This window comes from Rhincodon typus, chromosome 18 (genome assembly GCF_021869965.1).
Source record: "Rhincodon typus isolate 14 chromosome 18, sRhiTyp1.1, whole genome shotgun sequence".
NCBI classification, from domain to species: domain Eukaryota; kingdom Metazoa; phylum Chordata; class Chondrichthyes; order Orectolobiformes; family Rhincodontidae; genus Rhincodon; species Rhincodon typus.
This window is the reverse complement of record NC_063349.1, coordinates 13593197-13620383: the sequence shown is the minus strand read 5'-3', so window position 1 is coordinate 13620383 and position 27187 is coordinate 13593197. Positions and strand designations below refer to the sequence as shown.

The window sequence follows — 27187 nt, the reverse complement described above, 5'->3', positions numbered from 1 at the left end:
GAAGTGAAATAGATTCAGTCAGCTTTTTAAGCTTATCATTTCAACACAGGGATTTTAAGATTCAAATCATTCTAACAGGTCTACTTTTAACATTATTCAAAGCTTATACATCACCTACACTGCGATAGCGCAAATCTCGGAACTTTAATAATTGTTCGTCGATTGAAAGAATCAACAAAGATAAACAGTTATACATGGAAATAAGGTACAATAGCTCTGTCTGAAATAAGCTATTAAGAGAAAGGACAAACTTACACAGGAATTGAAAGCAATTAGTGATGTCTGGGAAAAGGAGGAGTAGGGCTACATAAATAAAACTGTTTTGACACCTGCTTGATAACTGGATGCCTTAGACCACAAGGATAAATGTTTGCTCTGCTGAAGAATTTAACGAGCTAATTATAAGGCAGCGTGTGTCTTCAAACAACTATCAATGCCAAATGTAGCATGAAACAGGAAGGCTCCTTCTGGTAAGTTGCAGACTCATTGATTTCAGAAGATTAATCAATATTTTGGATAAAAGGACTCTAAAGAATCGTCAATTATATCACATCATAGACCTGAAGGATGGAAATCTGTAGAACCATCCAACACAGAGCCCTTCATTAACAGAACTTTGAGGAACAACACTGTACAAGGACCAAACCCTGGACACATCCAGAAACAGACACTGTTGGTTGGAGTCGTAGCTTAATTCCACTATTAAATCGGATAATAGCCAAGCTGAGTTGTGGGGCTTGACTTGCTTACTTAAAGAGACTTCTCTTGGTTGCTACATGTAATAAAGTAAAAATCACGGTTTCAGTACTTGATTGACTGTGAGATTTTTTAATAAGTAGACAAATTAAAGGTAACTGGTAACCAAAGATGCAGTTTGACTAAATGCAAAATGTCCAAAATGGTTTTTCCATTTTATGTTGAATCAATACAGTGACACCTCACACTGCCTTTGCTTTGACTGATGTTTCATGCCACTGGTTGGAATCTTTGAGAATTATTACTACAATTTAGAACACAAGTGGTAATATTTTTGTTCAGAGTTCCAACACTGTTAGATTTGCATATCAGCTGAAAACTGATGGACTGATGCCTTAAAGATTACATGCAGTGCATTAAACAATATTGTAAGCAAAAAGTCTTAAACACAACTGGACTTTAAGTTAATATCCACTTTTAATGACAAAGGTTGTGAAATGTGATTTATAGATAAAACAGGATTTTTTGTAAGGTCCCAAATGATTCTTTTCAGACACTGTTGTGTCTGATAGAGAAGGGAGAAGGGGAATCATATAGTTCTGCTCAATAAGTATTTAAATGAAATCTGAGAGAGGAGTAATTTAGCACTTTGATGAATTGCGACTTCAATTTCTCGAATTGATGTATTTTACCTGGTGAAATTCCACCCTAGTCAAACCATCATATTGTGCCTACATATATCGCTTTGTCTTTTATTAAACATTTGAGCTGATTCATCAATCCCACATTTCCAGCAGGTAGCTGCAATTGCAAGGCCTGCATCTTAAAAAAAAATTATGTACGCAACTGGTGATTTTCTATTCAGTAAAGATAATGGATGGAAAGTTACAAGTTACACACTCTTAATTTCTTGAGATGTGCTCCCAGTTGGAACTGTTCAATAATGGGATTTTAATGAGTATTAGATAAATGTTTTTTCAAAAGTATTGAGTGTTAAAATGAGAACTCCGATTTTCCCCGAGACCAACAGCTCAGATGCTGTTCAGGTCATCACGGAACTGAATGTCACTCCTTAACAACATTATATGTCATGGATCTTTGAGCCGAAATTTAATTGACAAACTTTTTATCCAGAAATAAACTGAGGGCTGCATTGCCAATATTCTGCTCCTGTATAAGCTTACTTCTCCATAAAAATATCTAGCACTTTTTTTTATACCCTGAGCTGATATGTCGTGTTGTTCACCAATTTGAAGACATCCACATTGTATGAGCAATGCGGCCAACACTATTTCCGGTGCATACCCAAATGGTTGTAGGACTTATTGTTTTCTCTGTGTGAATACCATACCAAATATTTTGTGTAATTCTGGTGCCTGTGGAAATAATTCTGGTCTGAAAGTATTAGGACTGAATATGCTCAGTTATGTTGAAGAAAATTTTGTACATAAAGGATTTTAAATTTAGTTTCAGTTACACTTCAGTTCATTTGTCTTTCTTGAGTCTATGAGGTTCATGTAATATAATCAACTATAAACTATGAAAATATCAATTAGGGTTACGAATATACACCTATAATTGATGACAATGGAATTGAATTACAGATTTTATTCAACAAGTCTGTCATTTTTAATTGAAATTAAACATCGCAACAAGGCTGTCTAACAACTACAACTTCCGTTTAGAATTAAGTGAATTTGTAACGACAAGATTATTCGTGGAAGTTAAGTCTTGCATCAAGCAAGTGTGTGCATAATTGACTATTTCAGGAATCCGAGAAAAATAAGTCTTTCCCAAAGTGTGCCGGTGCTTGATCTTGCGAACGAATGTGGCCTCATAATCCTGCATGGTGAATAACAACACAAACCTGTGTAAGTCACTGTTATTTCAAGTTGAAGGCTCACAGATTAAATTCTCTTTGAACACATTGTAAATTCATATTTGTATTTTCCATTTGCAGCATGGATGTGAAAAGTCTTGAAGCTGACATCTTTAGTTTAAGAACAGTATGGGAACACTACAGAATGAAAGACATGAAGCGCAAGGAAAAGTTATGAAAACTGGGAACATTAGATGGTCAAAGTCATGAGTTCCTAAACCCATAGAGGAAAGACAAATGAGCCCAAGAGAGAAGAAAAAGGTTGAGGGAGCAACAGTAAGAGATTGTGAAAAAGGAACAACATTTAGCAAGTACTAAAATATGGAAGAATAAGCAAGTTTAAAAAAGAGAAATGAGTTTACGTACCTTTTCAATATTGTTAAGTTTAAGATGGGCCACAGCTTCCTCTTCTGTCAGCAGGATACAGTTCCATGGTGACCACTCAAACCTTTTGTCCCACCTTATCATTGTTAAATCTTTCAGATTCTTTGAAGCACTCAGTGCAGATTGTGTTCCCCAAATACTGTCAACCAGATGCTTCAAATCTTGTTCCTGCCAATATAACAGTTGGTTAATCACTTAATGTCAAACTAAAAAGTAGTGGCTCAAAAATGTTAAACTCTAAATAGCTATTTTGTAAAAGTTGCAAAATTTTATTATGGAGGTATCGGACAAAGTAGAACTCTTGTTGTCGCCAATACTCCCCTCTTCTGTCTGCAATATAAAAGGTAGGTATTCATCTCTCTGCATTTGCCTGTGTTTCCAGTGTGCAGTTTTTCTGTCAGATTACCCAACATCAGCAATATTTTACTCTCTTAAAGATAAAAACCATTTGACATGAAAAGTGCATGCATGTACTGTTATAACAAGGTGTAGAGCTGGATGAACACTGCAGGCCAGGCAGCATCAGAGAAGCAGGAAAGCTGATGTTTTGGGTCAGAAATTTCTGAAGAAGGGTCCAGATCCGAAACGTCAGCTTTCCTGCTCCTCTGATGCTGTTTGTCCTGCTGTGTTCATCCAGCCGTACACCTTGTTATCTCAGGTTCCCCAGCATCAGCAGTTCCTACTATCTCTGCATGTACTGTTACTTCTGACCACCAGAAATTTTTCTTAATATTAGGAAACAGATTTAGCAGCATGAAATTAGCAGAACTGCTTTATAGTCACATATATTTTCATTAATAATTAGGTGAGGAAATGATAACCAAAAAGTATTTGTTTAAAACTTTTGCATAAGAATTATATTGTACCTGTAATAAGAATGCCAGCTGGGATCCATCTTCAAAGTTTGCCTCAGATTTTCTCAGCCGCTTAAGCATCGTTTTGTACAAGCTTGATTCTTCACGACGTCGAGCTTCATTATTCAGTTTATAGCATTGTCGACATATTTTAAGAGTCTGTGAAGTTAGTGACAAGGGGAACTCTGTGGATGGTAAATAGCTTCCACAGCTTGAACAGAAGTAAATATTTTTGCGCAATTGCATTGGATCCTGTGGCACCTATAAAAGAGATGGAATCTTCTCCTTATAGAGTTAACAAAATCTTCAATTCGTGCTGCTGTGTGCAAACTGAAAACAGTTCACCCCATTTCTACTGTTTGCACAGCAACATCGAAGGAGAAATTAGTCTAGCCTTCTACTGAAGGTCATAGGATCATAGAATCCCTACAGTGCAGAAAGAAGTCATTCAGCCCATCAAGTCTGCACCAACTCTCTGAAGAGCACTGCACCCAAACCTGACGCTCCACCCTATCCCTGTAACCATTTACCATGGCAAATCCACTTCGCCTACACATCCTTGGACTGAGGGAGGAACTGGAGCACCCAGAGGAAAATCCACACAGACATGCGGAGAACATGCAAATTCCGAACACAGTCACCCAAGGCTGGAATCAAACCCAGGACCACAGTACTATGAGGCAGCGGTCCTAACCACCAATCTACCGTACTACCTGCAGGAAATGAAAACTAAATACCAGACTTCAATATCAAACACTACACTTAGTCACAATATAACAACATAACACACGTTTTGGAAACCAGGAATTGAGATGGAGCAGTAGTGTTGCCAGATGTACAGCACAGCTCAATATTTGGATCTCCTCATGGCCTTGTCCAAAATTAATTGGGTGCAAGTTTTGTGCTTGCAGTGGCACATCCAACATCAACAATGGAGCTTTGTAATGACACTATGCTCCAGCCAGAGAGGGTTACTAATCAGTGGTTTAATCAGTTGGAGGTTTATGATCACCATTGGTCGGTCCATTATTCAACTAGAGGCGTTACTATCAGGCCCAATTTCATCACAGAACATTAATTATCCCATATAAAGGAATGTATGAAATATTTCCAGGATTACCCAGGAAGCAGCAAAACTGCTGCAAAGTTGAACATAAGTCATCAGACATAGCACCCAGTATTTTCCGTTACTGAGATTGAATTTATTGTACAAGGCAAAAGTGGCAGGACTCTGAAGTATCTGAGTCTCTCAGTATTTCCAACTCTATGAAGTGCACACAGAAATGCTAATGTTGTGGGTACAAAAGCAGGTCAGAAGCTTGGAATCCTTCAGTGAGTAAATCACCTCCTGATTTCCCAAAGCCTGTCCTTCTTCCACAAGGACAGCTGATACATGCATCACGACCTGCAAGTTTCCTCCAAGCCACTGGCCATCCTGACTTGGAAATATATCACCATTCCTTCAGTGTCACTGGATCAAACTCATGGAGCACCACCTCCAATAGCACTGTGGGAGTAACTACTCCCAATGGACTGTATCAGTTCAAAAAGGCAGCTTATCACCATCTTCAAGAGCATCTAGGCATGAGTAATAAATACTGGTGATGCCCATGTCCATTGAACTAATTTTAAAAATTACCTTTCTCTTCCATGTTTTTAAAGAACAAGGATGCCACAACATTCAGACTTTTTTTGATGGCTTTTCCATATTTCCAGTACCCTTTCCTAGAACTGAAGTTACTTTACTGCTTTCTTTAAATCAACATGTTCAGATATGTTATGACACAACATATGATCAGGTAGGAATTGTACAGAGGTAGGCACATTACCATTTTATCACATGCGTCCATAATTACTTTACTAAATTGTTTTAATATATTAAAGACCGAAATTAAATCACTGCTCAGTCATCTACGTTTATGTAACTCAAACTGGTTTCATCAAGCTAATCCTCATGACTTTATGTTTTAAGTTGCAGCGTCATTCTAGTGCACTTATGCTGACCCACTTACAGGCCCAATAAATATGCCTCTATTTTTTTTCTCTCTATTCATTCATGGGTTGAGGACGTCGCTGGCTAGGCAGCATTTATTGTCCATCCCTAATTGCCCAGAGTCAACCACATTGCTGTGGGCCTGGAGTCACATGTAGGCCAGACCAGGTAAGGATGGCAGTTTCTTTCCCTGAACTGCATTCATGAACCGGATGGGTTTTTCCCAACAATTGACAATGGATTCATGGTCATTGTTAGACTGTTAATTCCAGATATTTATTAACTTCAAATTCCACCATCTGCCATGGTAGGATTCGAACCCTGGTCCCCAGAACATTATCTGGTCTCTGGATTAACAGTTCAGTGATAATACCGTTAGGCCATCGCCTCCCCAATACTTGCATTGAGACAGCCAATCCCTGCTGCACCCCCATAGCAGACCCTATTAATCAGAATTGACTTGTCTGGTTTGAATTTCATCAGTTTAGAAGGATGAGATGATCTGACTGACATATATATATAAATCAGAAAGGACTTGACAAATGTCTAAAAAAAGTAGACACTGGAGGTTATTTTCTCTGACTGTGGAATCTAGAACATGAAAATCCAATCTCAAAGTAAAGGGGACAATCATTTAAGGCTATGATGGGATAAATTTCTTCATTCAAAGGCTTATGAGTTATTGGAATTCCCACCCCTGAGATCTGTAGTTGCACTATATTTAGGGCTGAGATTTGAAACCCAAGATCAGCCATGCTTGCAGTAAATGGCAGAGCAGGCTTCATGGGTCTCGATGGAAAGCCTTTTCCTGTGACCATTTCTTATGTTCTTATGTTGTCTTTTCTTAGGTATAGTACCCAAACAGAACATAGCACTAGTTCCGAATCTTCCTGCAATAAGAAAGTATGGTGTGCCTTTCTTGGATCCAAGATGGATGGCCTTGCATGAAATTCCACCTTCCAATATTTTGTCCACTTACTTATTCTGTCTATGAAATTTGCTATCTACACAATTTACAGCTCTTCATTACTAACTACCATCACGCATGAATACAGAACTCAATTTGTCCATCCAAGTTTTTAACATAGTGGTGAAAAACTGAAGCCTGAGCACAGATCCTTTGGGAGCACCATTGATTACAACCTGCCTATCAGTGAATAGCTCCTTTATTTTCACCTGTTACCAATTTTCGAAACAATTACCAACCCATTTTACAAGGTAACATCCAATTCCACAAGCCTCTTTCTTGTGACTAGACCTTCATGTGGAATCTTATAAAATGTTTTCAGCAAGGCAATGACCAAAGCCATTCTCTTAACCACTATCTTAGGGACCTACACAAAACAAAATAACTAGATTAGTCCAATATAACCTGCCCTTCACAAATTCACACTTGGTCTCTCTCTGATTAGCTGGCTATGCACTGACATTCAGGTTCACGCAGCCAGCTGCATGTAACTCTACAAAAGCCTCGTGTATAGGATTCTTGCTGACCCTAGATATTAGAAAGTGAAGCATATGGGATTACTTTTAGAACAATAGCAGTGCAGAAGTGTAGAAATGTTTTCATCTAAATTGACCCTGACATATGAAACCATATTGGTTCTTTTTTGTACCTTAAGAAATCTGGCGATTTCTGGGTTAAATGTTGGTGTTTTTATATACTGAAGAAAGAGTGTTGATATTCTCTGTCTGAGTCCTTCCAGGTAAGATTCCTTTACTTGTCTCATGAGAAGATCTGCCTCTCTGTCAATCAATTCCACAATTTCTTGTGTTAACTTACAGTCATGTTCCTATACAGAAAAAATAATTGATATCAGAGTTTAACCTAGAACTTAAGAATCAAATTACAAAACCGTAAATACTGTAAAGCGTTTGAAGGCAAAACAGAAAACAGTTACAATTTAATTCAAGTTGTAGCATGAGAATGAAAGACAGTTAATGTTTAGTTAAAAAGGAAGACAAGGATAAAAGGCAAACTCTTAGAATTCATAAAGCAAATAAAATATGAAACGAGGAAAGCACTTACGTTACATAATGCGTTTAATGATACAGGCCTGTGTCATAATTACAGACACCATTCAATTACACTATAAGAAAATTATTCTAAAATGCTTTTGTCTTCCAGAAAAAGTGTCAAAGGACAAGTAAAGATTGGTTGAGAGATTGATGGGAGCTTGCAGGTTACTGCTGGGAAGTGGGCAGTGGCCATTGCTAATGGGAAGCAGGAAGTTTAGTCCAGGGACTGCTGTGGATTTCTTAGCAGACATTGAGTATGTCAGAATATGGAGATCATTAGCACGCTGCTGGCTTTGAGATTTACCAGAAAGTGAGAAATAAGCATTGAATAGTTAGCACATTGTGGCATGTTGCTTCTTTGCCTGATCATCCACATACACTGATCAACAATATATTTATCAATTACGTTTCCATTGTGACAGTCATTACTGCACCAGCAATGACCAGCAATTTGCTGCTCTGCACATTAATACATTGTAGTCCTAATTTTCTTTTTATTTGATTCTATATGGATCTTATTAATGTGCATCTTATTATTGTTAAAACCTAATATTAAAATTATTCCTTTTTCTTCCATGCCTATGCTACTAACCCTTTAAAATATTTTATAAATTGAATTTCTTCGTTTTCATGAGTGGTACACATCTGCACCCTACCATGATTACCTTAATATTGATGTACAAAAAAAAATTTGGCACCCTTATCTAAGGAAAGATAAACTGGCAATGGAGGCAGTCAGATAAGGTTCAGTAGGTTGACCCTAGGTATGGAAGGCTTTTCTTAGGCATGAGGTAGAGTAAATTGGTACTCATTGGAGTTACCTTATTAAAACATAGAAGATTCTTTGGGGGCTTGACATGATAAATTTGGACAGATTGTTTCCCCTTGTTGGAGAGTCTAGGAGCAGAGGGCTTAAGCTCAGAATAAGGTAGAGATGAGGAGTTTTTTTCCCTTCAGAGGCTGGTGAATCTGTGAACTTCTTTACTGCAGCTGTCGAGGATCATAAAGTATTTTCAAGACTGAAATGGACAGAATTCTTAATATGTCAGGGAATCAAGGGTTAGGAAGAAAAGGCAGGAAAGTGGAGTTGAGGATCATCAGATCAGCCATGATCTCATTAAATGGTGGAGAAAACTTGATGGGCTGAATGGACTACTTCTGCACATGTATCTTATGGTCTTAAATCACAACCTCATCTTATCTACTGATCCCTGCACATGTTTTTCTCGGCATGCACCTGAGTTTTTAACAGAAAAAAATCAAAGAGTGGTTAATAACAAATAAAAACAGAAATTGCGGGAGAAACTCAGTAGGCCCAGCAGCATCTGTAGAGGGAAAATAGAGTTAACATTTCAAGTCCAGTGACCCTTCTTCAGAATTGTTCTGATAGTTTAACATCTGTTGGGCACTAACATGACCAGTTCTGTGCCGATTTTACACACTTCAATACCTTGACCGTGTGCTTTAGTGTCAAAAGAGCATCCAGCCTCTCATCCTGGGTCAAATATTTCATGTTAATACTGTTGTAAATATCTCGTAACTCTCTGGCCCGGATAGTGAACGGTGTGTCCATTTCAGTAACTCTCCCATCGTATGCTTTCCACCTTATAGGATCTGCACACTGCAACAGTTAAATATATATATTTTTTAAAAAACTTTTCACAGCTCATACTAAATTGCATTTAGAACAAAAGCCTTTCCCATATTGCAAGCGGTCAATAAAATATATTCCATTGTACTATTTTAGCACTTTATGTGAGAGTAGTGCAATTAGTTTATTTGAAAAGTACAGCTAAATAAACATTTGAGGTACAATACATTTTTGTTAGTTTTTATTCTTTAATGTAAATTCCTAATTAAATGAAAGCAACGTTTTTAGGCAGGCAGATGGAAATATGAACGGTTATTTTAATAATAGCTTAGCAAGATTTCACCTAAGCCAAACAAAGTAACGAAAGCTTGATAAGAAAGAAAAGCCGAAATTAACATAAGACAAAGTACCACATATTTGCCTGCATCTTCAATTTTGAAATAATAGCTGACTGAACTGACATTATAAGAAATTAATTAACATATGGATTTTTGTAAGATTTATACAGGACAGATGTCAATGCCTTTCAAACCTGCCTAGACTGGAACACCAGTATACTTAAGAGATGATGGATGTGAATCTTGTTGTAAATATAACAAGGAAAAAATTCTTATCACAACAATGGAACCACACTTTTAAGGTGAACAAGTACGAATTGTGCCACTTATCAATCTGCATACTTTCAATCATTATTTTACATTTGAAAGGGGGCACAGAAGGTTGGTTTGTTCACTTGGCTACATGGCTAGATTGTTGTGTAGAAAGTATGCGTTCAATCTCAACAATTCATGAAGGTTTGACCCCACCCCTTATCACCTGCTTGTGGAATGGTTACCCTCCATCTACACAAAACCAATTGCGTCTCTGTAATGAAGAGAGATGCCCATGGTGCTTTGTGAACTATGACTCCATATGTAACCACAGTCATCTTTTGAAACTTGGAATTCAATAGCAGGGATTTAAATTTGAGTTGGATTCTGCTGCCAAGGTTATATGAAGGCCATGTACCTGCCTTGTTTAGAAAACGTCTCCAGTCAGTAATTTTTTCCAACTTGACCAATTAGCAGTCAGATCACACGCTGCCCAATTAGAAATGTTAGACAGATTCTCTGGAGCAAGAAGTCCAATAGCAAATTTTTAGTTCAGATAAAAGAGAGAGAGTGGATGCGTCCAACTACTAACAGTTTTCAACTAAAAATGTCCTCCTTGTGGAGGAGGATCTTCCACAATAGCAGGGCCCTAGAAGCCTGCCTGGAGCTCTGGCCTCTGATCTGCCACTGGGAGGTCACCTCCGGGCAGTTGGCTCATTCCTTGATGGCATGAAAACCAGTCAGCCATTGACAATAGGCCTCAACTGACCTTTAATTCCTTTTAATAGGTCATCTAATCACCCTCAATCACTTGTGACCCTTATCCAATATCCAGGGAGATGGCCTGAGGATTGGATGGTAACTGGAAACAGTCAAGCTGGCTAGCAGCATGGATTTTCACGTCTCTGTAGCTCTGTACCTACCTCCCATATAGGTCAAAATCCCAACCCCCAATTACCTAATAAATGAGACCCTGCTCTTGGCTAGTGTTGCAGAAAGACTTCATGGAATTATGAGGAGCTAATGAGAAACGTCTAGTTTCTCTTAATATATTTGAATTACATTCGTGTGTGGCAAGAGGCCTCTGGAATATGTTCTAGAAGAAAAGCTTTGAGATTTTTGCTGTTTAGTTTTATATTGTTCCACGATACACCAGAGATACTGTTCAGTGAATATCTAATTTCCCTAATGCAGGATCTGCCATATTCTTATTTGATCAACATTTCAAATAAAACCTAGCGTGCATGAAACTGTTTTAATATAATTAGTAACACTGACCTTATTCAAAAGATTCTGAATTAGTTTTGGTCCAGTTTCTTTAGCAGCATCAATTTTGTGTCGAGAAATTGATGCAATGAGCTGTGCTTCTTGTTCAAGGAGCGTGTAAAGAGCTGCTTTTCTCTCAGGTCCAGTAAGAGTACGGTTTATGTTACTCAGCTCCTCCTGCTTCCACACTAAATACATATAGATGGAGAACATAAAGGTAATCTCATTTTTCAGTCTCACTACAACCATGAGGACCAGCAACAAATCATCAAGACCATATCATTTTATTCTTCTGTAATTTTGACTACATTATATAAATTAAAATTATAAAAGAACTGCTCTAAAAATCAAAGGATTGTGGAAAGGATTACTGCACTTTTTTAAAGCAAGTTACCGAACAGTCATTGTAAGTGCTATTTACACAGCTGTTGGTTCAAGCAGTGGTGAGTATCTAGTTGCAAACAAGCAGGAGCCAAAGAGCATCTGAGAATGGAGATTTGGCCAGTAATAAGTAACTGATTAGTCTGGGAAATAATGACTTGTTATCAGTAACATAGGCCATCGAGAGTCATAGATTCACAGTGTCATACAGAAACAGACCCTTCAGTCCAACCAGTTCATGCCAAACATAAACCAAACTAAACTAGTCCCACCTGCCTGCTCCTGGCCCAAGGCCCTCCAAACCATTCCTATCCATGTACTTATCTAAGTGTCTTTTAAATGTTGTAACTGGCTCACATCCACCACTTCCTTGCAAACCACCCGGTGTTAAAAATTTGCCCCTCATGTCTTTTTAAAATTTCTCTCCCCTCACCTTAAAAATATGCCCCCTTGTCTTCAAATCCCCCATCCTAGAGAAAAGATAGCTACCGTTAACCCTATCAATACTCATCATGATTTTATAAACCTTTATATGGTCACCTCTCAATCTCTTACGCTCTAGAGAAAAATAAAATCCCAGCCTATCCAGCCTCTCTTTATAACTCAAACATTCTATACCTGACAACATCCTGCTAAATCTCTTCTGAACCCTATCTAGCTTAACAATATCCTTCCAATAACAGGGTGACCAGAACTGGATAGAGTACTCCAGAACAGGTCTCACCAGCATGCTGTACAACCTCAACATGACATCCCAACTCCTATATTCAAAGGACTGAGCAACGAAGGCAATCATGCTAAATGCTTACTTAACTTTTGTCTATATGTGATGCAAGCTTCAAAGAATTATGCACCTGAACCTCTAGGCCCCTCTGTTCTACCTGCCAACAACCATTTGATTAGCTCCTAGGCAGCTGAACAGTTTGTGGATATGAATGTTTAGGTAGAAACCATTGGGCCTCTGGAAAGGAAGGAGCTGGTCCATTCTCTACACTAAAAAAAACTTCAAGTCTGAACATAGCCAGTTCCCTCATTAATTACTGTTAAGTTGTGGCATTTAATCAATAAGTCAGAGACTTTTGTATGTGAACCACTTTTTCTCACCTGCAAGCAAGTGCAACTACCTGAAGAAGGAAGGTCAAGGGGCAACAAGTCCTGACAAGCCAAAAAAGGATCATTTCAGCAAATCCTGTGAACAGGAACCATTGAATTGCCTTTCCCGTCTCTCCGTCCACCTTTCACATCCATATATTCCCGTGTTTGAATGTGTTTGAGTGAGTGTGTAGAGTTTTATAAGGGGGATTAGAGTAACCCCTTAAGCAGCAGAATTACATGTCATTGGTTCATAATTATTTACCTGTAGCTAGAATCTATTCATTTGAGCAGAAACCAGGTCCATACTTTCTGTGAACCCCGGTCTAAAAGTCAGGTAAATTGAGGAATTTTAGGCACTTGTATAAAATCTTTAACTTTCATGTGACGTCAGGGGAAGCTGGGCTTGATTTCCAGCATGTTACCCAGTGAGTCATAGCAAGGCAAAAAAAAAAAAATCAGAACTGAAAGTGAATATCATCTCTGAACTGAGACAAAATTTACAAGTTTAAGAATAAAATAACATTTAACAAAAAAATTATGTACATATTACAGGAAGCAAGAACATAAAAGGTCTGTCCTAAAGCATGAATATACCTTCCAAGGCATGAAAGAGTAGATCAAAATCTTCCTTTGTCTTAGGGTTCATTCTTCTTTCATACTGTCTCTTCAAGTATTCTTGCTTTCCCATTTTAATTTTCAGTTCTTGCTCCTGTTCCCATTGTATCCTCCGATTCCTTTGCATCCTCAGTTGTTGTACATAATTCTTAGCAGCCCAGCGTCTAAAGTAGGTCTGCAGCACAATTACCTAAAAAGAGGAATAAAACCGTACAGCTAAAAATCACACGTGAATTTTTGATAGTACATCAATGCATTAACACTGACATTTTTCAAAATAAAGTTTTTGTCAAGGTGATGAAGTTTATTTCTTTACTGCCATTTAATAATCTTCTCCTTCTCCAAGAAATTAGCCGGTACTAATTCCGAACAGGTAAATCAGGGCAGATAGTTGGTGGCAGCAGTTCACCGATTCCTTGTCCCAGCAATCACTCAGCTGTACCTTCACCACATGCTCTGTACCACCCTACATGCTCCATCGACACCATCCTCCTCATCCAAGCAAGTTGGCATTTGCAAACTATCAGCCTTGCCATATCATCATACATGCTCTTAGAACAACTCACACCATTTTAGCTTTTCGACACTTTACTTCAGAACTGAGAATCGCCAACAATATGCATGCTTCTGCCAAGTTGCTTTGTGTGATGGTTACACATGCAACTCCTGCACCTGCACAAGATACTTATGACTCTTAGCTTGCATTGCTAGTGCTCACTTACTTTGCACTTATTTCATGATGCCAGCTTGTCTACTTCACATTGCTTCCCTTGTGCACACCTACTGAATTCAGCACTGCCAGCATTTGTGTAAGTGAAACTGCTTTCTTAGCTCTTCAGTGCCAAGCTACAGGCTGCAGCCTCTGTGGCTTGCAGTAGCTTTGAGCACAGAGAGAGACAGGTAGACATCTTGTCACAGTAAGAAGCACTGAACATTCAAGGGTGATGTTGCTGTGCGTTTCTGTGCTATGTCAAAGTCATGCCTGTAGCACAGACCAGGAGTTTACATGGCAAACAGACAGTGTTTGCTTCAAGCAAATGACCACGTGTGAAAGTCAAAGGGGAGCAGTCCTTAAAGTTATCAAGGTGGACTGTGGTTGGTCAGGGAGTAACACTGCAATCGGTCAAAGTGCTCATCTGATTCCAGGCTAGGTGATGGTTACGTTCAGTCAGGCGCTTGGTTCTACTGGGGACTCGTGCCCTTGCAACCTATGGATCAGGAACATGAGTAAGCCATTTAGTCCATTGAGATTGCCCAGCATTCTAGATCATGGCTGATCATCTACGCAATGCCACGAGCTAACACTATTTCTATATCCCTTGATGCCATCAGTCACTTTCTTTTCCAGATTAGAGAATTAGAGAAATAAAAATTAAAAGAACTGTGGATGCTGTAAATCAGGAACACAAACAAAGTTGCTGGAAAAGCTCAGCAGGTCTGGCAGCATCTGTGAAGGATAAAACAGAGTTAATGTTTCGGGTCTGGTGACCTGAACTCAGTTCTGAGGAAGGGCCATCGGACCCGAAATTTTAACTTTGTCTTTTCCTTCACAGATGCTGCCAGACCTGCTAAGCTTTTTCAGCAACTTTGTTTTTGTTCCTTGTTTTCAAATTAGAGGCCCTGCTAAAGGAAGTTGCAGTAATCATGCCTGCAATCATTCAGTAATGTCACCTATCTGGCTTCAATTTGCACTTCATAGTCAGGTCATTCATTGTGCATGAATACAGACCAAGAAATATGACTTCAAACAATCATGACAATCACACTGAATTGTTATAACGTCAGCTAAGCAAATGTAATCAGATAAAAGCACTTAAAAACTGGAGCTGAGCTTTCAATTTTACAAGTATACTCCATGGGTAAAAGCTGACAATGTTTTGCAGCTACCATATGCACACACTGAACTTAAGTACATAAGAACATGGTCTGAGACATGAAAGGGGGCCTTTTCTTTTGGGGTGGAAGGTGGGTGGCGGAGTCAGAGTTAACAATGCTAGGGTTAAGGCACCCCTCCATAATAGTGAACACAATGTGATTGACTTTTACATCTGGTTTGAAAGGGAGAAGATTGGATCTAAGACTACCATTTTAAACCTAAATAAGGGAAACTATGTGGGGGCATGAAAGTTGAGCAAGCTGAACATATCTGGCATACAAAGCCATCTGCTCGATAAATAGGGAAGTAGTAGCAGACATTTAACGGGATATTTCAGAATACTCAGAATAAGTATGTTTCTATTATAAAGAAAAATTCAAAATTAAGGACCGAGCATCCATGGTTATCTAAAGTAGTTAGGAAAAGCATCGAGCTTAAGAAAATAGGATTTAATTACACAAAAATGAGTGGCAAGTCAGATCATTGGTCAGAATATAAAGTATGCAGAAAATGGCCATAAGGTTGACCAGGAGGAAGAAATGAAAGCATAAGACAAATCTAACCAAAAAGAGTTAGGCAACAGCTTCTCTATATAGTTAAAAAGGAGACAAGTAAGCAAATTGAGAGTTGGGGTCCGGCAGAGAATGACAATGGGGAATTAATAGTGGACAAAAAGTAACAGAAAATGAAATGAACAAATATTTTGTTTTTGTCTCATTAGAGGGGGCAAGAACACCTTGCCCAATTCTACCACACATATTGCCATAGCCTATATCACTCAGAGCCTGATAGGATAAACACTGGGCAGAATCTTAAGTATTGTCCACATTAAAGTGCACGCCTTGGCTGTAGTCCTCAACATCACGGTTGAAGAATCTCTGACATCTGAGGGTAACTGCAGTAAAAATGTTGGTTGCTTGTGATAGATGAGCAGTGCTTGGCTGTTACAACTCCTTTCATCTTTGGACGTCTGAAGACACTGCTCGTCTCTCAAAAAGGTTCAACTTAACCAGGTACATTAATGAAAATATACTAGAGCAGACTTTTTAACCGTGAAAGAGAAAATAGGATCACTAAAGAGAAAGGTTATTTACACCCATGCCATATTTCACCTTTGCCATCTATGTCTTCAGAAAGTTTATTTTTCTTATTCTGCTCCCCACCATGTCTAAGCGCAGACCCAACTTACAAAGCTGGAGGTCGAGAAATCATGCTCTGTACTTGACAATGTTGACTGGAGACTAGATGGTTATACCTGGATGCATTACTGAGAATATCCTGCCCGGACGCAAGTTCACCCCCTTTGGTTTGAATTTCTGGAGGCTTTGCACACATTGGCAATGGGGACATGGAGGGGCTGGATATCTCTGGAATTCCTGAGAAGTTTCTTGAAATTCTACCTCTACTATCATACCTTTGGTGCTGTTGGAAACATCTTGCTCCATGAAAAGAGGACCTCTGCCCCTAACCAGGGTGAGGTTGAGATCTCTTGGTCCCCATTTCACCCTGCCATTGACATTGAGAACCTATAATGACAGCAATGTATATTTGGCAGACACAGAGCTTGCTGAAGCTGGGTCTCTATGGATGCTGCTAACTTCTCCATGGAAGCAGTCAGGTACATGCATAATGAAGCCGTCACAGTACTGATAACATTAATGGACTCCTTGATCTTTTAATTTAACTTACTGAACATCTCTGAGAAATCTGTATACCATTTCTGTGCCTGCCTGTGCATTCTGACAAATGGCCAATGCTATGGAATCATCTTCTGCTTGGTGCAGAGATGGCAAGTGGTCTCCAGGAGTCCTTTGAGTGCCAGAGGCCAGAACGTTCCTTCTTCAGTCAGGTGCAGATATGTCAGTGATGTGCTCACCAGACTGTGCTCTTGAGTCTAATGTAGTAAGAGAATCCACTGAGATACAAGACCTGAGCTGGTGAAGGGTGCATCCTTTGAAGTTTCCTCCTTAGAGATGGAGCTGAGAGTTTCTGGTGCTGGCCTTATCCTGGCAAAGATTTATTGAGTGCAGCTTGTGCATGCATAAGACAAGATATGGAATTATTCGCTTCAAGTTAAAGCTTGTGCAGATTAAGAAAGAGTTAGCAATGACATTAATGGAGAGCAATGAAGCAGAATGAAGTTGGCTGGGTTGAGTAGCCACTAATATCTCTCAGTCATCACATGCTCTTCTTTGTCAAATTTGAGAATCTTCTTGTACACAATGAGAATGCCCACAACACTTGCCCCCACCCACCAATGCACATCCTGGCCCAATTACTGGCCAAGTTGAGCTTGCAGTGAGACAAAGGGAGGGATTAAGAACACAAGAACACAAGAACACAAGAACTAGGACCAGGAGTAGGCCGTCTGGCCCTTCGAGCCTGCTCCGCCATTCAATAAGATCATGGCTGATCTTTTCGTGGACTCAGATCCACTTACCCGCGTTCTCACCGTATCCCTTAATTCCTTTATTGTTCAAAAAAAATCTACCTTTTTTTTAAAAGCATTTACTGAAGTAGCGTCAACTACTTCACTGGGCAAGGAATTCCATAGATTAACAACCCTCTGGGTGAAGAAATTCCTTCTCAGTTCAGTCCTAAATCTGCTCCCTCTAATCTTGAGGCTATGCCCTCTTGTCCTAGCTTCACCTGCGAGTGGAAACATCCTCTCTACTTCTATCTTGTCTATTCCCTTCATAATTTTATATGTTTCTATAAGATCCCCCCTCAATCTTCTGAATTCCAATGAATATAATCCCAATCTACTCAGTCTCTCCTCATAAGCCAACCCCGTCAACTCTGGAATCAACGGAGTTGATTAAGTATAATGAATGTGGATGTTTAAGCAGTTCATGATAATGTATGAGTAGGACAGGTTGAGTAGGAAACTCAAGTTGGCATGAGGGGTTATTAGTATGGGAGTTTGAAGGGGATAGAGCCGTTGATTGGATATAGTGCATGCAATAGTGAGAGTTGTAAACAACGATTGTTGGTGAGAATAATGCGCAATGGCAGAGTCCGAGTTGGGGGGTGGCCCTGTAAGTGAGGGTTGCAGGGAGAATATGAATTGAATTAGCTTTATTGTTACAAAAACAGAAATCGCTGGAAAAGCTCAGCAGGTCTGGTGGCATCTGTGAAGAGTTAATGTTTTGAGTCTGATGAGCCTACCTCAAAATTTCTGTTTTTGTTTCTGATTTACAACATCCGCAGTTTTTTTGGTTTTTATTTAGCTTTATTGTTACATGTACTCAAATGAGTACAGTGAAAATTTTAAAAGTCACCACATTACCGTGGCATCTTAGGTGCAATGGTACCTAGGTACAGATTCTGAAGAACAAATTCTTAGGAAAAAGAAATAGAAAAACAAAAAAACAAGAAGTCCAGCACTGCAGATCATCAGAATAAATTTAAAAAATAAAGAAACAAAAAGTTCAGAATAACAGGCCTTCAAGCCCAATCCAATTAGCACCTAACCTCCAGTAATTGAAAGAGAGACCTCCACTGCTGCCTGCACTGGACCCACCAATGTGGGAGTTGCCAAACTTTAGGCAGCATCTCTTCAGATTGCTAGCACCATACTTAAGCCCGACGGCACTTCACTTTGGACACTATAAACTAGGGACTATCCTTCACGCTGTGCATCATGTACAGGAAACTGGAGGTGCTGCTGGATGGGTGGTGAAGAGCAGTGTGCCAACTTTTTTCCTGTCATCTGCCACAGGAGGCCACGCCAGCAGCCGAAACCAGCCTGGACCCAACTCGCAATCTGGTCTGAAGTCAAAAGAGACACCCGGCACTGCACAAAACTATCAACGAACATCTGTACTCCATAAGAATAAGCTCATCTGCTTTCCTTTTTTTTGCTTCCACCCTTTTTCTTTCTTTTCTTCTTTTCTGTGGCTATTTGGTCAGCAGCTACAAGAATGGGCCATGTGCAGAGTGGCGGACGTGACTTCTCCCAGTGATTGGAGGCAGCGGCCGCAACGAAGTCCTTCCGGCTTTTGGGGCTGGCAGCAGTGGCAGCAAAGCTCCTCCAGTGACTGGGGGCACTGGCACTGGTGGCAGCGCACTCTTCAAGATGGCAGCGCCGGCAAGGCAACATCTGCAGCTGAAGTGGGACTCTAGGCATGGCAGCGGCCTGGTAGCGGAGCCAGAGACTCTTGGTGTGTGAATGTTACAAGATTTCTGAAGTGGCAAACCCTTCCAGTTCTCCTGCCATGGAATTCCATAAAACAGATGCTGAGAGAGCCCAGTTGCATTCATGCAGTGAAGAGCGAAAAATTTCATGAGAAAAGCCACTCTGATCCATGGTGGATCAGGTGCCATGAATCTTAGGTAAAACACTTACTGAAAATGAGAACAATCAACTCATAACTTTATATCAGCATGCCCCATAACTAAATCAACAAATTGTTATTTGACCCATTACCATTGAAGAAGAATTGTATAATTATGTAGTTAGGTTGCTGATTTCAGAAGTTTTAAAAATGTTTATAATCTATCTTGATACATTAATAACTCACCGCTTTCAACCTCCGAGCATGGTATTGTGCAGCAGTGAAGTATTTTCCCGGAGTAACCAATTTGTCTGTGATATTGGACACATAACAGCCAATTTTGGTCATCTGTGTGGATGTGTCATTTGCTGTTTGCTGATACTGATTCTTGTCAGAAACTGTCTAAATGGAGGAAATTTGCCAAAGACAAAAGAAAATAAGTGTTTATTATAATACGGGAAATTTGTGGAGAACAAACAACATCATGGACTCCTTTCTGATTTTCTCATTAACTTTGTGTTAAATTTACCCCATTAATAATTAGGCTAATTAACTCCAGATGTATAAGAGCCATTTTTTTTCAAAACCTGCAAGCAGTTACCATATTGATAGTCAAAACCATACTGAGGAAGAACAAATATAACAATTAAAATGGCATCTTCAATGTTATAAAACGTCCCAAGGCACTTCCCAACAGCATTACAAAACAAATTATGCCACAGAACCAAGCTATATTATACCAGATTGGTCTTTCTTTTAAAGAAGTAGATTTTAAAAGGAGTCTTAAAGGAGGAAAGGGATGTAGAGATGTTTATGGAGGAAATTCCAGCATGTAGGATCTAAGCAACTGAAGGCATGGTCAGTAGTTGAGAAGCATTTAAAATTGGAGATGTTGAAGAGGCCTGAATTCAGTGAGTGCAGAATCTTAGAGGGTTATGGATTAAAAGCAAATTTCAAAGATAGGAAGTGGCGAGACCATATCATGATATGAAAACAATGCATTGTTTAAACTTGAGAACTAACATGGATCATATATCCTTTACTCATAGATGTATATGGGAGAGATGGGTGAGCAGGAATTGATGTGGATTAGGACACAGGCAGCAGAGTTTGAATTACATTAAGTTTTCCTTGTATGGGCTGGCCAAGAGTGTATTGATAAACACAGGCAAGGATACAGTTAGTAGCGCTATTGAGGTGGAAATAGGTGGTCTTAGGAATTACATGCATTTGTGGTAGGAAGTTCATCTCAGTGTTAAAAACAAATTAAAAGATCCTCCTAACATTGTACCTGTCCTTGCAAGGACAAATGTTCTCAACATCTATTAGCTGGGCTTGCACAGGGATACAGAATTTCATCCGAGGAATGGAAAAGTAAAAGAAGTGCCTTTATGACTTAATTTGACATTTCTGCCACTGGTTACTACAAAAGTGTTGAAATTAGCTTTAAAGATGAACGCTTATTTCTAGACAGCTACGTGTCAGGACAATACTTTTCATAAGGTGGAATTTTCAAGAAAGCAATAACATACTTACAAAACAAAATAGCAGATTAAAATTTGAAAAGCATTTAAAAAAAAATCTAACAAATTATGCAACCAAAGTGTGTCAATTTTTACCTGTGTTTCCCTGCAGAATCTCTCCACACAATAACAGTTTGCTTTTTTGTTTGGAGTCTGTGTTCCTGCATGATGAAATTCTTTTCCTGTAAGTTTGTGCTTGAAACCACCTAAAAAAGGCTTGTGATAAGGACGTCTTTCGATTTCCACCACCACACAGAAATAAGTATCATTATCTGTAAGAAATCAGTGTTACTTGTTGAAACAGAAAACTTTCAAAATGTTTGTCATAAGCAATTGTTTTAATCCAGTATTTTCTCCTCCAATTACCACCTTCAACAATGGTAATCTCTGGATTACTTCCAGTGCCATGTGCGAGCGAGGGTAAGAACAGGCGGATACGGCAGATGAAAGCATGGCTAAAGAATAAGTGCAGGGAGCAGGGATTCAGATTCTTTTTCAAATTCATTTCTGGGGCAGAGATGACTTGTTCAAGAGGGACAGGTTGCACCTGAACTGGGGGGGGACCAATATCCTGGCGGGCAGATTTGCTAGTGCTGCAGGGGAGGGTTGGCAGGACAGTGGGATCCTCAACAGCAGGTAGGCAAGTGTGAGGCTGGAAGGAGATACAGTAATCAGAAATAGCAAACTGAAGAGACAGGTCAGGCTGGAACACAACATGGAGTGAGGAATGCCTGTTGGATTAAATTGCGTCTACTTCAATGCAAGAAGGCTGACAGATAAGGCCGGTGAACTCAGGGTGTGGAAAGGTACATGGGACTGGGATATTATAACCAGTACAGAAACATGGCTGAGGGAGGGACAGGACTGGCAGCTTAATGTGCCAGGGTACAGATGCTTTTGGTGGGGCAGAGGTGGAGGAAAGAGGAGAAAGGGAGTTGTATTTTTGATTAAGGGGAATATCACAGCTGTAGTCAGAGATGGAGTAACTGAGGGATCATCCAGTAAGACTTTGTGGATGGAGCTAAGAAATAAGAAGAGGATGGTGACGTTATTGGGGTTGTACTACAGGCCCCCAAATAGTCAATGGGAATTACAGGAATGAATATGCAGGGAGATTGTGGAGACTTGCAGGAGCAATAGGGTTGTCATAAGTGGGGGATTTAATTTTCTGAACATAGACTGTGACCTCCACCATGTTAAGGGCTTAGATGGGGTGGAATTTGTTAAATTTGTTCAGGAAAGCTTCCTCGAGCAATAGATAGAGGGTCCTACTCGGGAAGGGGCAAAACTCAACCTACTCTTAGGAAATAGGGCAGGACAGGTGACAGTGGGGGAGTACTTTGGGACCAGTGACCATAATACTATTATTTTTAAAACAGTTATGGAGAAGGACAAAACTGGTCCACAAGTTCAAGTTCTAAACTGGGGCAAGGTGAATTTTGATGGAATTAGATGGAAGCTTGCAGGGGTTGATTGGAGTAGTTTGTTTGCAGGCAAAGGAAACTCTGGCAAGTGGGAGGCCTTTAAAAGTGTGATAACTAGAGTTCAAGGTCTGTATGTTCCTGTGAGGTAGAAGGGCAAGGTTGGCAGGAATAGGGAACCCTGGATGACAAGAGATATTGAGGCTTTGACCAGAAAAAAAGGAGGAGGCATGGTTCAGGTACAGGCAGCTCTGATCAAGGGAATCCCTGAAGGTATATAGGGCATAGAGGAGTTTACTGAAGAAGGAAATCAGGAGAGCGAAAAGGGATCACAAGGTAGCTTTGGCTGAGAAGGTTAGGGTGACTCCAGAGAGATTCTTCAAGTATCTTAAAGGAAAAAGAATAACTAGAGAGAGAATAGGACCCCGCAAAGACCAAAGTGGACATGTACGTGTAGAACCGCAAGATACAGGTAAGGTCGTCAGTGAACATTTCTCCTCTGTGTTTACCGCGGAGAAAGACATGAAGACTTGGGAACTTGGAGAGGTTAGTGGCGATACGTTGGGGACAGTCCAGATCACAATAGAGGTGGTGTTGGGCGCATTGGAATGTATGAAGATGGATAAATCTCCTGGCACTGACCAGATATATCCTACAAGATGCTAGTGAAGAAATTGTGGGGGTCCTGGCTGATAAATTTGCATCATCATTAGCCATGGGTGAGGTCCTGGAAGACTGGAGGGTAGTGAATGTTATGCCCTTATTCAAGAAGGGCTGCAAAGAAAAGCGTGGGAATTATGGAACAGTAAGCCTAACATCTGTGGTATGTAAGTTACTTGAGAAGATTCTGAGGGATAAGATATATTTGCAAAGACAGGGTTTGATTAGGAATAGTCAGCAATGGCCTCATGCATGGGAGATCATGCCTCACAAATTTGTTAGAGTTCTTTGATGAAGTGACCAGGAAGGTTGATGAGGTCAGGGCGGTAGATGTAGTCTACATGGATTTCAGTAAGGCCTTTGATAAAGCTCCACATGGTAGGTTGCTGACTGCATTGAATCCAGGGAGAGCTGGGAAACTGGATACACAATTTGCTTGATGGTAGGAAGCAAATAGTATTAGTGTAAGGATGTTTGTTGGACTAGGGGCTTGTTGGACTATAGGTGTGCCAAAGAGGTCAGTGCTGGGCCCATTGCTGTTTGTTATCTATATCAATATTTGGATGAAAATGTACATGGCATGATTAGTAAGTTTGCAGATGATACTAAAATAGGTGGTATCGTGGACATTGAGGAAGGTTATCAGAAATTGCAGCAGCATCTTGATCAGCTGGGGAAGTGGGCCGAGAAATGGTAAATGGAGTTTAAGTGTGAGGTGTTGCATTTTGGAAAGTCAAATCAAGGTAGGGGTTTCATAGTGAATGGTAGGGCCTTCAGGAGTGTAGTGGAACAGAGGGACCTTGGAGTTCAGGTGCTGGTTCTCTGAAAGTGGAGTCATAGGTAGACAAGGCAGTGAAGAAGGCTTTTGGCACACTGGACTTCGTGAGTCAGGGCACTGAGTATAGAAGTTGGGAAGTTATGTTGCAGTTGTACAGGATGTTGGCAAGGCTGCACTTGGAGTATTGTGTTCAGTTTTGATCACCTTGCTATAGGAAAGATATTGTTAAACCAGAAAGAATGCAGAAGAAATTTACAAGGATATTGCCAGGACTGAAGGGACTGAGTTATAGGTGAGGTTGGACAAGCTAGGGCTTTTTTCTTTAAAGCGTAAGAGAGACTGAGGAGGGATCTGATAGAAGTGCATGAGATCATGAGAGGCAATGGTTAGGGTGAATGCAGTAAGTCTTTTTCCCAGGGTTGGGGAATCAGGGACTAGAGGGCATCAGTTTAAGATAAGAGGGGAAAGAGTATATGGGAACCTGAGAGATGACATTTTTTACTCAGAGGGTGGTACGCATATGGAATGAGCTGCTAGGGGAAGTGGTTAAGGCGGGTACATTAATAACATTTAAAAGGCTTTTGGACAAATACATGGATAGGAAAGGTTTAGAAGGATATAGGCTAAGTGCATGGAAATGGGGTTAGTGTGGATGGACATTTTGGTCGGCATGGACCAGTTTGAGCTGAGGGGTCTGCCTCCGTGCTGTAGGACTCTACGATTCTATGACTCTAATCATTTGGTTTGATAATGTTTGTATACGAGACTTTATGAATGCTTAAATGACATCATATATTCTTGTTTTAATTGTAATAAATACTTGACTATAAACGAGGAAACATTTGTTCATAAGCTGAAGTAATGAAATGCAACCCCCAAGTCTTTCAATCCACCCACCCTATCCCTGTAACCCCACATTTACCATGGCTAATCCACCCAAGCTACACATCTTTGGACTGTGGGTGGAAACCAGAGCATCCGGTGGAAACCCATGCACACACGGGAAGAACATGCAAACTCCCCATAGACATCACCCAAGGCTGGAAGCAAACCCAAGTCCCTGGCATTGTGAGACAGCAGTGCTTTTGTAATTTATGCACAACGACTCACAAATCACTCTGTGTTGTAGCTTTCTGCAGTCTTTCTCCAGTTAACTAATAGTTGAGACTAAAAGTTTAGTGATTGATAAATTGCAGGTATAAGTCTATCTTCTCCTATTCCTCCATTCAGCATGCTAGTACACTAAAACAGCATAAATAAATTTACTGATTTACTCAAAGACCTCAATATATCATTGTGAAACAATGTGCGGACAACTAATGCCCTAGGACTCTTATCCCCAAAATCTGTTTTTAATTTCATCTAGAACAGACATTTATGAGCGAATAACATGAGTCAACAGCTTCATTTGTCTTGAATGGAAATGGAGCCAACAGATCATCATAATTTTCAACTCTTTGCATGAAAATGTCACTAACCTTTGTACTTAAAATGAGGCCTAGCAGCAGAATGCCTCTCTATGTGCATCAGGCATCAAGTAAACGCAAGAACTAATCACAAGTTACACACATCTCATATTTAAAAATGAAAAAGGTCAAGAATTGATAAAAAGGGTCAAAAGTTAAAGATAAAAGATCCATATTGCGCTTTAATTTTCTCCATAATTCTAATGCATCATTTAACAGTAATTGCTGTAGATCTGTGCATTCTTGGACAAATCTGAATGGATTTATCATCGTATCTGATATTCATGGGATGGTGCATATGCAATACCTTTTTGAATGGTGACAGTTATCACATCAGATGTGGTAGATTCCTGCTGTGGCCTAATTAGTTTGATTGGGTGGTTTTCAGGATCAACAGATGTCAGTTCCAGCTGGATAGAGCCATGTGGTCTGACTCCTAAATCAACCAGTGTTTCAGAATCCTTGGCTATTTTGCCTAAAACATAAGATAAAAATATTAATTCATCAACACTCAATGTTCATTAGAAATTTTCTGATCCATTCATTCAACATTAAAATAGTAGACTTCATGATGTAATAAAAAATGCAACCCATTCTTCACAATATTTTCAAAAATATATTGTTTTAACAATAACATGTATCTATACAGCATCTGTAATGTAATAAAACACCCCTTTGCACTTTACATGAGCATTGTAAAGCAAAATTTACAAGTTACAGAATATTGATATAGGCAAGACTCATCATAAGTACACTAAACAAATCAACAGGGCTTGCTGAACTTTATAATAGAAATCACCTGCATCTGAACTGAAACAATCCGATATAAATTTATACATAAACTGCAGTGAGGATTTGGATCTGCAGTTTCATTAATTTATTAGAGGTAAGGAGCTCCAAATCAATCAGCACTAAGTAAATTCAAAATTATGGCTACAAAAGACTTTAGGCAAAATTTTCCCATTTTTAGTCAGAATGGGGTATGCTAGACGGTTACTCACATGCCAGCTCCCAATACAAATTAACTTGACCTATCATGTGGTAATCAGTTCATTAAGAGTGTAGGTGGGTTTCTCGGGCCATCACAGCCCTCGTCACTGGCATCCTGGATTGCCTGAAGCTGCTGGACAAACAGAGGCAGAGAGCTTCTGGGATTTGAGTACCTTCAGTCCAGGCATAAGCCTTGGGTAATCCAGCAGTGAGAAGATAAATGGCTTTATCTGAAGAAGGGTAATACCCAAAACGTTGACTTCTCTTTTCCTCCAGATGCTGCCTGGCTTGCTGTGTTCTTCCAGCCTCCTGTTTGTCGACCTGGGATTCCAGCAACTGCAGGTTTTTTGTCTTCTTTATCTTATTGCAGGGTCAGGCTGCAGGGAAAGGGGCATCAAAGGCAAGGGCAGAGGTCTGCCTTTCAGAGGCCACTGTTTTGTCCCCAATCCACTCAAAACCAGCAATCAGGCCACCCGTGGGAAACTTTCCCACCCAATGGGAAGACAGGTAATCAAAAAGGTGATCAGGAGTTATGACACTTAATTGTCCATTAATTGACTACTTAAATGTCTTAATTACTGGGAAATTGAGCAAGTTCCAAAAGGACTTCTACTTCAGTGAGGTGGCAAGGAGGGTTGGGCATCTCATCAAACAGATTTGCCCAATTAATTCCCCTTCTCACCACTTCTCTCACCGTGACCACGAAGGGAAGAATTTCTGTCCATTAATTCCACTATCCTATGATCCTCCTTTGCGATCATGACAATAGATTTACGTTATGCCAGCTACTAATGTGCCTGACCCTGTTAGAATTCAATGGGTTAGTACTAGCC

General features: G+C 39.8%; 1 protein-coding gene across 2 annotated transcripts in view; it reads right to left on the bottom strand.

The window, feature by feature from the left end:
• Window positions 1-1990: 1990 nt before the first annotated feature.
• The window catches only part of iqub (IQ motif and ubiquitin domain containing), a 49726-nt gene continuing 24529 nt past the window's right edge, over window positions 1991-27187 (bottom strand). For both annotated transcript variants that reach the window (XM_048607393.1, XM_048607394.1), the window contains exons 10-19: window positions 25672-25839; window positions 21136-21311; window positions 19763-19918; window positions 13343-13553; window positions 11285-11460; window positions 9276-9446; window positions 7423-7599; window positions 3826-4074; window positions 2942-3127; window positions 1991-2538 (exon numbers count right to left, since the gene is read on the bottom strand). In XM_048607393.1, coding sequence (XP_048463350.1) covers window positions 2365-2538; window positions 2942-3127; window positions 3826-4074; window positions 7423-7599; window positions 9276-9446; window positions 11285-11460; window positions 13343-13553; window positions 19763-19918; window positions 21136-21311; window positions 25672-25839 — 1844 coding nt within the window. In that variant the 3' untranslated portion in view covers window positions 1991-2364. The remainder of the gene's footprint in view (window positions 2539-2941; window positions 3128-3825; window positions 4075-7422; window positions 7600-9275; window positions 9447-11284; window positions 11461-13342; window positions 13554-19762; window positions 19919-21135; window positions 21312-25671; window positions 25840-27187) is intronic.